The sequence below is a fragment of the Amblyomma mixtum genome, chromosome 10 (assembly GCF_055824585.1).
Source record: "Amblyomma mixtum isolate Tamu chromosome 10, ASM5582458v1, whole genome shotgun sequence".
Classification (NCBI taxonomy): Eukaryota; Metazoa; Arthropoda; class Arachnida; order Ixodida; family Ixodidae; genus Amblyomma; species Amblyomma mixtum.
Genome location: NC_143021.1, coordinates 7,762,565 through 7,779,433, shown reverse-complemented (window position 1 = coordinate 7,779,433; position 16,869 = coordinate 7,762,565). Strand labels below are relative to the sequence as shown.

The 16,869-nt window shown below is 53.5% G+C and overlaps 2 protein-coding genes across 2 annotated transcripts in view; both read left to right on the top strand.

Annotated features, from left to right (window-relative positions):
• The window catches only part of LOC149325081 (uncharacterized), a 462,194-nt gene that overhangs the window by 287,325 nt on the left and 158,000 nt on the right, over nucleotides 1-16,869 (top strand). The gene's annotated exons all lie outside the window — the stretch shown is intronic.
• LOC149325082 (uncharacterized) lies at nucleotides 15,304-16,017 on the top strand. Its single transcript, XM_089563833.1, has one exon. The coding sequence runs from the start codon at nucleotides 15,493-15,495 to the stop codon at nucleotides 16,015-16,017; it is 525 nt and encodes a 174-aa protein (XP_089419959.1). The 5' UTR covers nucleotides 15,304-15,492.

Here is a 16,869-nt window from a genome sequence, read left to right as displayed (position 1 = left end):
CACCATCCTTCCACGGCGACCGGTTTGAGGATGTAGAAGTCTGGTTGGCCAATTTTGACCGTGTGGCCGCATTTAACCAGTGGGACGACGAGCGGAAGCTGCTGAATGTATATTTCGCACTGCTCGACTCGGCGAAAACGTAGTTTGAGAACCACGAGGCGTCCTTTTCCAACTGGGCAGCTTTTCGCCGTGAGTTGCTCGCCACATTCAGCTCGAGCCAACGGAAGGAGAACGCTGAAATTGCCCTTCGCTCAAGGTCACAGCAGTCCAACGAGAGTGTGGCCATGTTTATAGAGGACGTGACACGCCTCTTCAATCGGGCCGATCCTACCATGCCAGAAGCTACAAAGGTGCGGCACCTTATGCGTGGGGTGAAGGAGCAGCTGTTTGCTGGCCTCATGCGCGACCCTCCGCTAACCGTCGCCGCCTTCGCCAAGGAATGCTACCTCCATGGAGCGTTCGTTGCTGGAACGGAGCGCCTAATACGGCCGTCAGGCAAATGTAGCGGCCACTCAATACTTCGCGCCCTTGCCAGGCCCCGGGGATGAGGCGCTGCGAGAGATTGTACGGAGCATTGTCCGCGAAGAACTGCGACACCTCCGCATGGATGCTCCGTCGGCAAGCATACCTTCTACAGGTGACGTCATCCGTGACGAAATCCAGCGCGTGGTGCAGCCACCACCAGCACCACTACCGGGAGCCACACGTCATGTCCTACAGCGATGCCCTGCGCCGACCTGCTCCCATGCCGCAAGAGTTTCGCCCAGTTGCCGGACCTCGAGCACCCCACCGTTACGTGCGCCCCATCGAGCAGCAGCAGAACCTGCGCCCTCCTATCAGCAAAGCGCACGTGTGGCGCACGCCCAACGACCGCCCGCTCTGCTACCACTGCGGGGAGCCTGGCCATATTCTGCGGCATTGTCCGGACCGGCGTATGGGTTTGAGAGGATTCCCGCCCGACGCGCCTCGACCTCGCTATGGCGAAAGACCGCAGGACATCGACGAGTACCTCGCCCGCTCACGTGCTGCCCCCGGCCTCGCAGCCGCGCCAATCGCGATCGCCATCCCCGAGGCGCTTTGCTTCGCCCAGTCGGCCCTCAACATCTGGTCAGTTCAGACGCACGTCCCCTCGCCGGGAAAACTGAAGACGGCGTCCTCCGGGGGTAGGGCCGCGGCCACTGTACAGAGTCAACAGATTCCACCCGACGATTCCACGCCCCTGCCCGGGGGTTGGCGACCCGATCCGACGACCTCTCCGACGACCTCACCGACGTGCTGCAAACGATTAGTTTCATCTGAAATTTTTGTAACCGCCGACAGTTATCAAGTGACCGCACTCGTCGATACCGGCGCTGATTTTTCTGTGATGAGCAGTCAACTCGCCACGACTCTCCGTAAGGTTCTGACGCCTTGGTGTGGACCCGTGATTCGCACCGCCAGTGGCCACGTAGTGACGCCGATCGGCGCCTGCACCTGCCGCATCCAGATCAGGGGTCTTACTTTCACTGGCTCCTTTGCCGTCTTACGTGACTGTTGTAAACACCTCATTCTGGGCATGGATTTTCTTCAAGAGTATGGTGCGGTCATCGACTTTCGGGAACTCATGGTATCTTTTTCCGCCCAGCGAGCCGTTGACACCAACAGCGAGCCCTGCAGAGTAATGTTGCGCCTATGTGACGACCATGTAACGATCCCTCCGCGAGCCAGCAAGTTCGTCACAGTCGAGTGTAATGGCAGCACCGGCACCCTTGGCATCGCTGAAGCGAACATGTCGCTGCTACTCGCTCGGCAAGTTTGTGTTGCTCGAGGCCTAGTAGATCTTACCAACGGTCGCACCGACATCTTAGTTACGAACTTTACCCGTGAACCGCAACATCTCACGAAAACAGAGGTCGTCGCTTATGTTGACGAGCTCGGAGAGTGTACCAGGCAGTGCTCTTTGTCCACGACGACAGACCACGACGAGGCGACAGCTACAGCCATCCCGACCGACGTCAACCCGCACCTCTTGGCCAGTCAGAAACGCTGCGTAGAAAACCTCATCTATTCCTTCCGCGATTGTTTTGCATCAACATCCAAGGTGCGACAGACGCCGCTTACAAAGCACCGAATTGTCGTTGCTGACAACCAAAGACCAATATGTCAGCGCCCTTATCGGGTATCTTCAAAAGAACTTGACGCCGTCCGCCGCCAAGTTACACAAATGCTCCAGGATGACGTCATACAACCCAGTTTGTCGGTGACAATATAAAATAGAATTTGTTATTTAATCTGCTTTCACACTTGATTTAAAAATATTTACCTGCAAACAACTTTTGCTTGTTTGCGAAAACTTCGAAAAGCGCTTACGTGAGCGAAAATATTTTTTCCCGCGAAAATACTTTAGAAAAACGGTATTCACATAATCGACAATTACCTGAAAATTTTTCCACAAAATCTTTTATGGTCGCTTTTGGGGCCTGGGACGTTTCGCATGGAATGAATTACCCAGAGGCAATCACGTTGATTGGTGAAACCCAGAAACCAGAGAAATTCCACTTCGCCTATCAGGGCCTGCTGTTTCTATGCCCTATCGTTAGCAAGGAGGGAGTACGCCCAGACTCGCTGAAAACAGCTGCTATCGAACAGTTTCCACTGCCGGCCAATAAGAAAGCTTTGCGCAGGTTTCTCGGACTGTGTGCATATTGTCGACGATTTTTCCAGAACTTTTCGCGCATCGCCCAGCTTCTCACCCAACTGACAAAGGCAGACGTGCCATTTATGGGATGTGTCGCAAGCGGAAGCCTTGAAGGATTTTCAGCATCTTTCACAGTTCCGACCGATCCTCTCGCTCTTTCGTGAAAGCACCGAGACTGTAATGCACACCGATGCAAACGGCTTGAGCACAAGCGCCGTCCTAGTTCAGAAAGCCGACGGACTGGAGAAGGTAATCGCTTATGCCTGCCGTTCTCTGCACAAGACCGAAGCTAACTACTCGATTATCGAGAAGGAGTCCCTTGCCATTATCTGCGCTACGTCGAAATTCTGCCCCTACCTGTACGGACGACCGTTCAAGATGGTCAGCGAACACCACGCACGGTGCTTGCTTGCCAGATTGAAGAACTCTCTAGGCACCTCGCTCAAAGGAGCCTCCGCCTCCAGGCGTTTGACGCCACCGTCGTTTACAAGCCAGGACTCAAGCACTGAGACGCCGACTGCATACCGCGAGACCATCACAACCACTGGATCATGATGAGGACGCCTTCGTGGGATCCATCAGCTCAAGCTCTTTAGCCTAGCAGCAACGCTCGGACCCCGACTTAAAACACCTGATCGAGTACTTGGAAGGCAAGAATTTTTCACCCCCAACCACGGTCATGCGAGGATGGTCTTCGTTATGTGCACAGAATGATGTCGTCGTGAAGAAATTCGCAGCGCATAAAATAGCCTCCCTGGGGGTTTTATGTGCACGTCTGCGCGAAGACGTTCTGCAGGCTTAGCCGATAGCTGGACATCTCCGGTTTTCTCGCACCCTCCGCCGCATTAAAGACAAGTGTTACTGGGTCCGATTGTCTGCCAATGTCGCACGTTATGTGGAAACCTACCGATATTGTCAGTTACTAAAGACCCTTCCCAACTTACCGGAAGGATTTCTGAACCCCACTTTACGCGCCTCAGCAGATCGGCATGGAACTGCTTGGCCCTTTCCCGAAGTTAACGTCTGGAAATAAGTGGATCACCATAGCGACCGACTACCCGACCCACTACTCCGAGGCAAAAGCCCTATCGAGCGGAACAGCAGCCGAAGTCGTCAAATCTTTCGTGGGCTGCATTCGTCTGCGACAAGGCACCCCCGAAACGGACAGAGGAGCAGCATTCACGGCAGAAGTGACGCAATCTATCCTGCGTAACAGCCAAACCAGCCACTGGAGGACAACTGCATACCACCCGCAGACGAACACGCTGATAGAGCGTCTGAATAAAACCATCGCCGATAGGCTCATCACGTGTGTCCATGCCGGGCACAATACCTAGGATGTCCGCTTCCTACAACACTGTAGTGCAGGACACCATCCAGACAACGCCTTTTATATATGGTCGTCCGTGGCAGGGACGCCATGACCATGTTAGACGCCAGGCTGTCCAACGTTACCGAAGGACATAACTTCGACGCCGCCGCCTACCGTCAACGCGCAGAAGCCCGAAGACTTGCCGATTACGGATCGAAGACCTTCAGCGGGTTGACGCTAGAGCCTACGAATACACAACGTAAAATACAAACCAGGAAGCAGAGGCTTGGTTTGGACACCAATTCGCCGCCGCGGATTGAGCGAAAAAATTGGCAGTGGTTTAGCTCTGGTTAAACCTGGAGGATTGCGAAAGAAACGAGGAGAGAATGAATGAATGAATGAATGAATGAAAAACTTTATTGTTACAGCGGAACTTTCTCTCAGCGTAGGTGGAGCCCTCAGTCCAGGGCCCCAGTGGCCTTTGCAGCCTTGCGAACCCTGTCGATCACCTTGAGCTGCTCTTCAGGCTTCGAGCTGAACAGTGCAGCCTCCCACTGCTCCGGTGTTGGTGTGTTGCTTACCGGCGCTGCCTGAATTTTCTGACAGGCCCATGTAACGTGGTAAAGCATTGGGTGTTCACCGCATAGCGGGCATTTGTTGTCATATGTGGAAGGATAGATTTTGCTTAGTAAACTCAGATTGGGGTATGTATTAGTCTGCAGTTGTCTCCAGGCAACCGACTGCTCTCTACTAAGCTCTATGTGGGGAGGGGGGCAGATCCTCCTGAGGGCTCGTTGGTGTTCTAAGTCAGTCTAGTCACTGCATCCAGTTCCTCTTCGGTGCGCGCCTCCCGGATGGCGTATGCTCGGGCGGTGGCGTCCGCACGTTGGTTCCCTTTGACAGCCTTATGGCCTGGTGTCCACATGATGAAGCACCTCGTAAAGATGATTGTCCTCGCCTTGAGTATGTGAATGGCTGCAGTGGATGTGCGTCCACTGCTGTACCTTCAGCACGCCTCTTGCGAGTCTGTAATTATGTGTGCATGGGGCTCGTCACTCTATTCGGTGATGGCGAGTGCAATTGCTGCTTCCTCGGCCTCGAGGATGTTGGTTTTTATCGAAGCACAGTTGATTTCCCTGAGCTGTTGATCCACCACGCTGGCTACCGAGCCATATCGGTGTCTGTATGTGGTTGCGTCAAAGTATAATACGTATTTTACCCCGGCGAAGCTTCTTTCTTGGAATTCGGATCTTGCCTTTCTTCTAGCCTTTTGTATATCTGGATGCATGTTTTTCAGGATCGGACTGATCTCAATGATCCTCCTGATTCCATTTGGAACGCTCGCTGTGCTGTTGATTTCTTTCAAAGCATCCCTCATGCCCAGCAACCACAGCGTGTTTCTGCCCGTTTCGGACAGCACCACTCTTGTTTTCTGCGCAAGAAGGTGGGCCTCGATATGCTCTTGTACTGTGTGGTTTATGCCTACTTTAAGGAATTTCTCCGTCGAAGTGTTGACCGGCAGTCCGAAAGCGCATTAGTATGCTTTTCTGAGAATTGCCTCTAACTGCTTCTTTTCTTGCTCGAGCGGTGTTTGGTAGGGGACGCCGTATAAGATCCTACTGACCACGGGGGCCTGTCCTAGCCTACATGTGTCTTCCTCCTTCATACCTCTTCTGTTGGAAATTCTTGATATCATCTCGGTGATCTGTGCTGTGGTATTTGCTAGCGGTCTGATCGTGTGATCAATACAACGGTTGCTTTAGATCCACATGCCAAGGATCCTAACTTTCAATACTTCCGGAATCTTCGTTTCCCCTATGTAGATATCTATGAAGTTTTGCAGATCATACCCTTTTCTGTAGACTCTGAGCACCTCGGATTTTTCAGGGGAGCATGCAAGTTCGCATTGTCGGGCGTACGCGTTGACCGTGTCTGCTGCTCGCTGAAGAAGCTCTTGTTTTTCTCCTAAGGATCCCCTTGTCACCCAGATTGTGATATCTGAGTGGCCGTGCTAAGCCAATCATTGCAATTTTAAAAAGCATAGGGGATAGCACGGAGCCTTGCGGTGTTCCTTTTTTGGGGGTGTTGAAGGTGTCAGTCGTGATGCCTCCTATTCCAATGGTAGCGGCTCTGTTAGTCAGGAAGCCTTCCACATAGTTGAATATTCTCTGCCCGCAACCGAGTTTCCCGAGCCCCTCCGGCACAGCCCTGTGACTGACGTTGTCGAAGGCCGCTTTAAGATCGATAGAGGCGTTTGGAGAGCGCGCGGCAGCGGCGGCGGCCCCGGCACGCTAGCTATGCGCCGCTACTGAGCATGTGCAACAGGCGAGCGCGGCGGCGGCACCTGTCACCCGCGCACCGACGGTGGCGGCCCAGCCAGCTGTACGCCGTCCTCCGCATGCGCAGCGTGGCCTTGCGTCAGCTCCGCAAAATGGCTTGGCGACTCGCGTAGTGTTGCTTTCGCAACCAAACTTATGCCCCGCTATTTCGAGACCAACAACGTTCTTCGTCAACTAGCTGAACGGGACTACGAAGTCGTCCTGAAGAAATGACTGCATCCTTACGACGAAACGCACGAGCAGAAGAGCTTCACGCCGTCCGTCTAAAGCCCTATTATGTGCGCTAAAGGAAGCTGCCCTTCCACTCTCGGTGCTTATTGTGCACAGTCCGTTTTATTTGCTCCTAGCAACCTTACATTGGGTCGGTGCTTCTTTGAGAAGGAAGTAATGTCGGGAATTTTTCTACTGTTCGTTCATTACTCAAAGCTGATGGCACCCGGCTTTATCGCATTGCTTGTGATGCAAGAAGCGACCAAATTTAACTCGATTGATCGCATCCAGGCGGAGCCGCTTCTACGCTGTTCCAAAATGTTGTGGTAGCTTTTGTGCGCCGCATCTCGGAAGTTCGCTATCAGCTTTAAACTGAGCACGGCCGAGAACGGCGGGCATTCTGTTCGACTGCCGCGGAACACGTTTGTTGCCACGCCGCCGTCGAACCATTCAGTTCTTTGCGGGCGCAAATCAGCCTAAATTAAGTGTTTTCTCTAGAAGCCATTTTCGCCATTTTCATCGTCTCTGGACTACAGTCACCACTGCGTTACAATATAATACACCGGCTACCAGTGTCTTCTCTTCAAAGCATTGCAGAATAAATTATATATCTTCTAAGTGAGGCTTTCCTAATGTCTTGAGGTGAATTATGTCTTCAGTTTTAAGGCGCAAGTATGTTTTATAGAAACAATCGAATTATAGTTATTTAACTGAAGCCATTTCTTACTTTTGCACTGAGAACAATGCCTGCATAGAGAACCAACCGCGTCGTTTCTCTTTATTTCTGAAGTGCGAATTGTATTTGGAGGACTACTAAGATTAGACAACTTTAGCATACCGTGTACCGTGTTAGCGTTACCGGTACCGGAGTACCGGGAGCCTGCGCGCAGCCAATGCGCAGGCGCAAATTGCCTTGACGGCGCCAGATGGCGCCACATACCCAGCAGCTGTGCTCGCGCCCGCAGCGTCGGAGCCAATCAGCGCGTATTCACCGCTGGTGGGCGGGCTCTCGGTACTCCGGTAACGGTAGAGGTAACACGGTATACGGTATGCTAAAGGTGTCTATTCAATTAAGACAGTGTGCCCTCTCAAATCTTTCGTCTAAGAGCAGGCATTGCAGGAATATGTCACAATCGTACAACTCACGTATATTTACTCAGCAGGCAAAGTTAACAGCTGTTTACCAAGAGTCCTAGCTTGATGTCTCACAAGGAATAAGAAGTCAGGAAAAAATACAAATGCCTTGCATAGAAAAAAAATATGTGCATTGCGCATGTGTGAGAAAACTTGTTGCTGTACTCTATCTTGTCCCTATTGTGTGACATTTTTCTTGTTACCTGGAGATGAAAGGCGTGTTTGCTCATAGCAGAGCTCTAAGTACCAGGCTATAACTGACACAGCAGTTTCTTTTTGCGGATAAATTTTCCATATCGAAAGCGCGATAGAACATGCTGTGTCATCTCACAACCAGAGCAAACTTGCCTTAATCTGCAGGCAACGGGCTAAATTTCAGACAAAAGGGTAAGAAGACAGCACGGCCACAAGTTTTCTCACACATCCTCAATAAATGTACTTCGCTTCCCGAGGTTGCAAGATATTGGAATTTTCTTCAAACTGAATTTTTACCGCTTTTAAGACATGAAGCACAGGGTCTTCGTAAAGTGCCTTTCAGCTGATGCCATTGCTCTACCACAGATACTAAACGGTTAAACCACTTCTATGCAGTAGTTAAGGCCTCTCCTAGCCGATGATAGCATTACATTATTAACGCAGCTACAAAACAGCTGAAGCACTTCTATACAGTTAATCAAGATGTCACTTAGAAGTGCACAATACGTGAAGGTAACCCTCTAATAGTCTAGAGACAGCGCTGCATAAGAGGGAGCTAGAGGAGGGTTTCAATACTTCGGACGGTTATGTAAAAGCAACGCCTTTGGTCTTGGTGTAGATTACTTTTTGTATTTCTTCTAGCACATTTCGTGTTTAGTGAGGATGCTCGTGAACTAAGCTCTTCTGGAGTCGGCATGCGGAACAATGTCCGGCACCTTCCACCTATAATATTTTTGAACCCCTCAGCGCTATTACTAAAGGGCTCAAAATTGGTGTGCTGGTTTTCGCGACGCATAGGCTGGCTGGATACAGCATTCGCAAAAAATTATGAGATCATTCTTCTATGAGGGCATTTCTGTTGCCAGTTCCGTGCAAACCAATTAGCGATTTTGCGGGTGTCCTGTATAAGCCGCTTATAGCCTTGCTACACGGATGCGTTTGAATGGCATCTGAGACGAGTGGCAGTTGAGACTCAAAATGGCATTCGGACTTGACTCACTGCCGCGGCGTTAGAATCTTTTTTCCAAAGCATTAGGAAGCTGCAGCCTGTTTTCAGTTGACAAGGTCGATGTGAGTGGTCACCGCGGTCAAAACAGTCCAGCAACTGCGCCAGCACGATCAACAGCAGCATATCATTGAAGTGTAACATTTTTTTCAGGCCGAGGCAGCGACAAATCCGATTGGTGGACTGGAATCCTTCATGTTCTTGGCAGATCGGCGGCTGGGCGAAAACATCGCACTGATGAGGCCGTGGTGTGCAAATATCAATGCATGTGTTATGCGTATGCATGCATGCCTGCCTTATGCGTATGCATGCCTTATGCGTATTGGAAAAAAAATGGGCTGCGGTTTAGCTCTGGTTAACCCTCGAGGATAGCGAAAGCAACATCTGCGCGTAGCTACATATTGTTGCGTGAGCTATATTTCCCACAGTCTCGCCGTTTCGCGTGCATTTGCACGACTATACTGCGCATGCGCGAGGAGCAAGTGACATCACTATGCACAGCTGGCAGGCCCCGCCGCGCGCGCTCGCCTTCCTTTCCTTAAATTGTCGGAGTGTAAAACGTTGACAACGGCAATGAACACAATGAACGCGATGGCCTATGGCTTTGTGGAGACGAATCGTGGGCACCAGTCATCGTCGGGTCTCCACAAATATATTCGGCTGCACGCGCTCAGCCAGGCTGGGACGGAACAGCGCTGCGGCGGCCTTGCTGTTAAGCAGCCATGAAAATCCTGTCTGGGCGTGTTTGGCAGGAGTACTGGGACAGCCGTCGTCTTCTGCTGCCGGACCACGATGGCACGCTACAGGGACCCCCCCCCCCCCCCCCCCCCCTCTGGCGATGAAGCCATGAGCGAGGTGTGAATGGCGAAAAGCGGATAGTCGTGGCGCAAATCGTACGCGACGAGGACTGGCACGGTCGGGAGGGAATGCAGCGGCACAGTTAGCGATGACGTCGGTGTCAAGATGAGCAGGTTTAAGGCGGTCAACTGAGATTGTCTCCTGCCGGCCGTTGATGAGCAGGAGAAAGTGCTTAGGAGCACGCCGGAGCACTTGGTACGGACCATCGTATGGTGGCCGTAAGGGCGGGCGTATGGCGTCGTGGTGAACAAAGACGTGAGTGCACCACTGAAGGTCGGAGGGGGCGTGGACACGACGGGAATACTGGCGTTGACGTGGTGGAACGACAGTGCTCAAAGCGCTACGTAGGCGGTAGGCGTAATCTGAGACGTCAGCAGGCGTGGGTGGTGAGGGCTGAAAGAATTCGCCAGGCACACGGACAGTAGTGCCAAACGTTAGCTCTGCTGCACAGGTAGAAGAGTCACTGCGAAGTGCAGTGCGGAGACCAAGCAGAAAGAAGGGTAGGCGCTCAAACCATGGCGAAGGAAAATCGGACGCCAGAAGTGAAGCTTTCAGCTGCCGGTGAAAACGCTCAATGACACCGTTGGAAATCGGGTGGTAAGAGGTCGTCTTGATGTGATTGACGCCGAGGAGCCGAGATAGGTTAGCAAATAAGGTGGAGTCAAATTGACGACCACGATCAGTCGTAATGGTGCAAGGGACACCGTGGCGGCTTATCCACAGTGTGATGAGTGCTCTTGCGATTGACTCCGCCGTTATGTCTAGAAGGGGCATCGTTTCAGGCCATCTCGTGAACCTGTCAATGCAGGTTAACAGGTAGCGGTGGTTCCCACAGGTAGGAAGGGGACCGACAATGTCGACGTGCAGATGGCTGAAGCGGGCGTCCGGGGACGGGAACGTGCCAAGCGGCGTCGCAGTGTGTCGATGCACTTTGCTTTTCTGACAGCTGAGGCACGCGCGCGACCAGCGGCGAAGGTCGACGTTGATGCGAGGCCAGACATAGCGAGCCGTGACAAGGCGCTGTGTTGCGCGAATGCCAGGATGGGCCAAAGAATGGAGGGCATCAAAGACGGTTCGTCGGTATGGTGGAGGCACGTAGGGGCGAGAGGGACTGGTTGATGTATCACAAACGAGGGGAACGGCGCAGTCAGGGAGCAAGACGTCCTCCAACACCAGAAAGGTGTCGCGCGTGCGAAACCGTTGCAACTCGGCATCGGCTCGTTGAGCAGCAGCCATAGCCGTGAAGTCGATGACTGGCCGTCCATTGTCCATCGCATTGACTTCAGCACGAGAAAGAGCGTCGGCAACTATGTTGGACTTGCCGCTGACGTGACGAATGTCGCAGGTAAATTCGGAAATGTAGGCGAGCTGCCTGATTTCGCGAGGAGCGTAGGAGGTACTGCTGGATGCCAGCGCGAACGTCAGAGGTTTGTGGTCAGTGTGGATATCAAAGCTGCGTCCCTGGAGAAAATGTCGGAAGTGCTTCACGGCTGAATATATTGCTAGCAGCTCTCGGCCGAAGGTGCTGTAGCGGCGTTCAGGGGGCGCAAGCTTCTTGGAAAAGAAGGCAATAGGCTGCCAAAGACCAGCGAGGAACTGTTGCAAGACCGCGCCGACAGCAGTGTCCGATGCGTCAACCATGACGGTCGTGGGCGCGTCATTTTTAGGATGAACCAGCAGCGTCGCTCCGGCAATGGCTGCTTTGATGCCGCTGACCGCGCATTGAGCGGCATCGGTCCAAGCAACAAGAGCGGTCGGCTTGCTGTGGCCCGAGAGAAGGTCGTGGAGAGGCTGCAGTATTGCAGCGCAGCGAGGAATGAAGCGCCGATAATAGTTGTCGAGGCCAAGAAATTCGCGCAGTTGTCGGGTGGTGGTGGGCCGGGGAAACTGACTGATGGCGGTGACACGGGCCGGCAAGGGGCGAATGCAATGGGCGTTGACGCGATGGCCGAGAAAGTCCAACTCAGCAACGCCGAACTCGCTTTTCGGTCCGTTGACCATGAGACCAAAGCGGCTGAGTCTTTCGAGCACTTGGCGCAGGTGGAGCTTGTGGGCCTCTGCCGTAGGGCCGAAGACGAGAATGTCGTCAAGATAGGCAAAGCAGCACGTCAAGCCGCGTAGGACTTGGTCAACGAAACGCAGAAAAGTCTCGGCCGCGTTGCGAAGACCGAAAGGCATCCTCAGATATTCAAACATGCCAAAAGGTGTAATAATGGCGGTCTTCGGGATATCCGACGGTTCCACAGTAATATGATGATATGCCTTCACAAGATCGACTTTGCTGAAGATTGCGCAGCCATGTACAGCCGATGTAAAATCTTGGATGTGGGGAATCGGATAGCGGTCAGGGACTGTGGCCTTGTAGAGGGCCCGGTAATCACCGCACGGCCGCCAGTCGCCGGTCTTTTTGGGCACCATGTGTAGAGGCGACGCCCAAGGACTGGAGGAGGGGCGGATGAAGCCAAGCTCTAGCATATGCCGAAATTCCTGTTTGGCCACAGCGAGGCGATCCGGTGCGAGGCGACGAGCGTGAGCAAACACGGGAGGCCCAGTCGTCACAATATGATGAGTCACGTTGTGAGCGACTGGCGCTTGGAAGGACGGGGGTCGGAAGACATCTGGAAATTCAGCAAGGATGCTGGACCAAGGGTCGGAAACGGTGCTGGCGCCTGGAGGAGCCGGAGTGGTGGAGCGCGGCAAGAGACGCCTTGGACGACTAGGGTTGTTTCTGAATCCAGTATTCTGTTTTGCCGCATGTCAACTAGGAACCTGTAGTGCCATAGAAAGTCGGCGCCGATGATTGGCGTGCGCACGTCAGCGATAACAAATACCCAGCGAAAGGCAACGCGAAGTCCGAGGTCAAGCATTACCGACTTCTGGCCGTATGTCCGTATGGTGGATCCGTTGACTGCGGTCTGAGGAGGAGAGTCTAAAGGACGGCGCCGCTCAGCCAACGTTGACGGAAGAACACAGATCTCGGCACCAGTGTCGATGAGGTAGCGGACTTGGGTTACACGGTCAGTGACGTGGAAAAGGCGACTGGATCGCGGGCCGAGAACACCGGTCGCCTTCAGTGTTCGGCCGGACCGTTTCCCGCGAAGGAGCAGGGCTGGCGGCAGTGGCGTGTGCGAGAGCCGTATCGGCGGTGGAACCAGCAAAGGGTCCTCTGGTGCGGAGAACGATTGTAAGAAAAACTGGGGCTGCTACGGCGGGGTGAAGACGACGAATGCGGCCGGCGAGCACGAAGGGCTGCAACTTCAGCTGTAAGCTGCGCCACCTGCCGGGCTAGCTCCTCATGAATAGCAGCGAGACGGGTATAGCAATCGTCAGGAGCTGGGCTCGATAGCTGAGGGGGAGGAGGGCGATGAAGTGTTGCAACGGATTGAAAGCTGACGTCCATGATCTTCTCCGCCAGCGTAGCCAGGGATTCCAGGGTCTGAGATGAAGACGCGCTCAGGATCATGCGCACCTGCGGAGGCAGGCGCTGCAGGAAGAGTTCCCGCAGGAGCGCGCTGTCGTGGGAATTAGCCAAGTTTCCAGCCAGGGCGGTCATGCGACGCAACAGCTCGGTAGGTTTGCGATCTCCGAGCTCTTCTGAGGTAAGGAGCTCCTGCAGGCGACGCGGCTCCGTTTCAATGGTTCTCTGGATGAGCATCGCTTTGAGATGATCGATCGTATGGGCGATCGGCAGGCGGAGAGCGCAGGACGTCGCGAACAACCGCAGCAGTAGCAGGCGTGATTGCTCCAATCACATGGTCGAACATGGTCATCTGTGACGTGATGCGGTGCCAGCGGAACAAGGCCTCGATGGTGAGGAACCAAAGTTCCGAGTCCGATGACCAGAAGTCGGGGAGCTTGAGAGCGGAGACCGCGAACCCATGAAGTGGCCGCGTGCGAGGCGACGGAGAGGGCACAGGAGTGCAGGGATCCATGGCCAGGGCTTACACGATGGAAGGTAGTCGGGGTCTCGAGCTCCGGGCAGTGGTAGGCCTAGCGAAGCGGCTGATGCGAAGCGGAGACGAATCGTGGGCACCAGTTATCGTCGGGTCTCCACAAATATATTCGGCTGGACGCGCTCAGCCACGCTGGGACAGAACAGCGCTGCGCCGGCCTTGCAGTTAAGCAGCCATGAAAATCCAGTCTGCGCGTGCTTGGCAGGCGTACTGGGACAGTCGTCGTCTTCTACTGCCGGACCACGATGGCACGCTACAGCTTCAGCGCCGCGTTTCTGGCACACCCTTGTCAATGCCTGCAGCTCACATCTCTCTCTCTCATCACCCCACGTACCTATAAGCACGATTCAGGCGTCCACTGCCCCAGAGAGCCATTATGCGCACTTCCTTTCCTTAAAATGATCGGAGTGTAGAACATGGTCAACGCCAACGCCACTCAACACAACGAACGCCGACGGCCTATGGCTCTTGACGATGCCAAGGCATGCAGAGCACACCTGTCACTACCGCCACTTTGCATGAAGCATGGTTGAGGCGTCGACTGTTCCAAGAGTGCAGTTATGCGCCTTCTCTCTGGTTCAGGTGTCCACCGAGATGTGGACACCTCGCCCTCACCTCACGCTACGTATATCCTGTCGATGCCAATTTTATATACACCACAAACTACGCAGATGGCGATGCGTAATCGCTACTGCGCATCCGAGAGGGAGAGAGAGAGAGACTGTCGGCGAGGCGATGGAGAGCGCGCGGCGGCGGCGGCGGCTCCGGCAGCAACCTCGGCGCGCCAGCTGTGCGCCGTGTGACGTCACCCGCTCCTCTCCAGCAGCAGCCGTCGTTGTCGCTAGTGGATAAAAATATTGGTCGTTGTAGTTAATGCGAGCGGTCATCGAACATACTTCTGGATAGAAGAAGAATTTACTCTAGGTCACATCGGAGCAAGCCGGGATAATTAGCGTGAATCTCTGGTCTAACGCAGTGTCAATAACCCGACTATCAAGTTATTTCCAAGGCGGGCGATCGCATCAGCGCTTCCTACAGTTTGAGCAGGCAATGGAAGGGAAATGAGTGCTCGTTATGTCATACAGTCGAGCCCACTTATAACAGCCGCAGATATAACGAACGCTCGCTTAGTACGAACGAGGGCGGTGCTACCGTCAAAATATATACAGTCGAGCCCACTTATAACAGCCGCAGATATAACGAACGCTCGCTTAGTACGAACGAGGGCGGTGCTACCGTCAAAATATATATTGGGGCAATGGCACAGTGTCTCACATAGAACGAACTGTTGTGGCCTCAACACTCGGTTAGAGCGAACGCGAAGCTGTCGGGCACCCGTAGTTGACCAAGCCGGCGGTGTTTGGCGCGGTTTCGCTCGACTGCGAACCCGCGGCAGGCGAATTTCGCGCACTTTGTGTTCCCCTGACACCACGCGGCAGTGGCATGGACGGCAGTGACCGGCGGCTGCCTTTTGTCACCGGCAAGTCACGTAAGCCGCGATGCTTTGGAAGCTACGTACCCGTACGCTACAGGAACAATACAAAAGCCTCGATGAGTCGTGACTTATTTGCCAAGTGGCTTGTCGAGTTCGACCACGACATGGCACGAAAAAACAGGAAGGTCCTGCTCGTGCTGGATAACTGTGCGGCGCACCATGTGCAGCCTTCCTTGAGTGCGGTGACAGTGCTCTTCTTGCTTCCCAATGCAACCTGCAAAATTCAGCCGCTGGATATGGGCATCATTCATGCGTTCAAGGTGTGCTACCGGCGGCGCGTCATCCAACGCTTGTTGATCGCGATGATGCTGCCATGCCAGTTCGCATCAGCTTGCTTGCCGCCATGGAGATGTTGAAAGCGGCGTGGATGGAACTCACCGCGGAGTGCATAGCAAACTGCTTCCGCAAGGCGAGTTTTATGGGCCCAGACACTAAGAACGCCATAGATGACCCACCGGAAGGCCGGTCGCACGAGGACTTGTGGCAACGCGTCGTTGACACGCAGCTGGCCGGACCTGACGTTGCCTGGGACGATTTCGCTTCTGCTGATGACGACGCCGACATTGCGGAGCCATGCACTGAAGAAGCTCTTATGCGTGAAGTGCGAGCCCTTCCTGACTGCCCAGAGACCGAGGAGGACGATGACGAGGATGCTGCTCTACCGCCGGTTGCTGTGAATATTTCAACCGCGATCGGTTACATCGCGTCGTTTAAGGAACTCGTGTGCAGCAGAGGCCTTGGCGATGAACATATTACCGCGCTGGAACAATTAGAAACGGCAGTGATGCGATCAGCTTTGAAGAAGCAGACATGCATCACTGACTTTTTTCAAAAATAAAGTTAACATTCGTCTCGCTTGCTCTTTTTGCCCGTATTATAGGTGGTCCACTTACTACGAACTTTGGATACAACGAACAAATGCCGCGTGACGATCAAGTTCGTTATAAGTGGTCTCAACTGTACACGTACATGCCAACAAACTTACGAGCACAGGCGTGTGTTTGTACCCGTTTCATATATTTTTAAATTTCTTTTGTTCATCACCTGGCAAATATTAGGTTTATTATGTTATCATTGAAAATACAGTTGAGCCCACTTATAACGAACTTGATCGTCACGCGGCATTTGTTCGTTGTATCCAAAGTTCGTAGTAAGTGGACCACCTATAATACGGGCAAAAAGAGCAAGCGAGACGAATGTTAACTTTATTTTTGAAAAAAGTCAGTGATGCATGTCTGCTTCTTCAAAGCTGATCGCATCACTGCCGTTTCTAATTGTTCCAGCGCGGTAATATGTTCATCGCCAAGGCCTCTGCTGCACACGATTTCCTTAAACGACGCGATGTAACCGATCGCGGTTGAAATATTCACAGCAACCGGCGGTAGAGCAGCATCCTCGTCATCGTCCTCCTCGGTCTCTGGGCAGTCAGGAAGGGCTCGTACTTCACGCATAAGAGCTTCTTCAGTGCATGGCTCCGCAATGTCGGCGTCGTCATCAGCAGAAGCGAAATCGTCCCAGGCAACGTCAGGTCCGGCCAGCTGCGTGTCAACGACGCGTTGCCACAAGTCCTCGTGCGACCGGCCTTCCGGTGGGTCATCTATGGCGTTCTTAGTGTCTGGGCCCATAAAACTCGCCTTGCGGAAGCAGTTTGCTATGCACTCCGCGGTGAGTTCCATCCACGCCGCTTTCA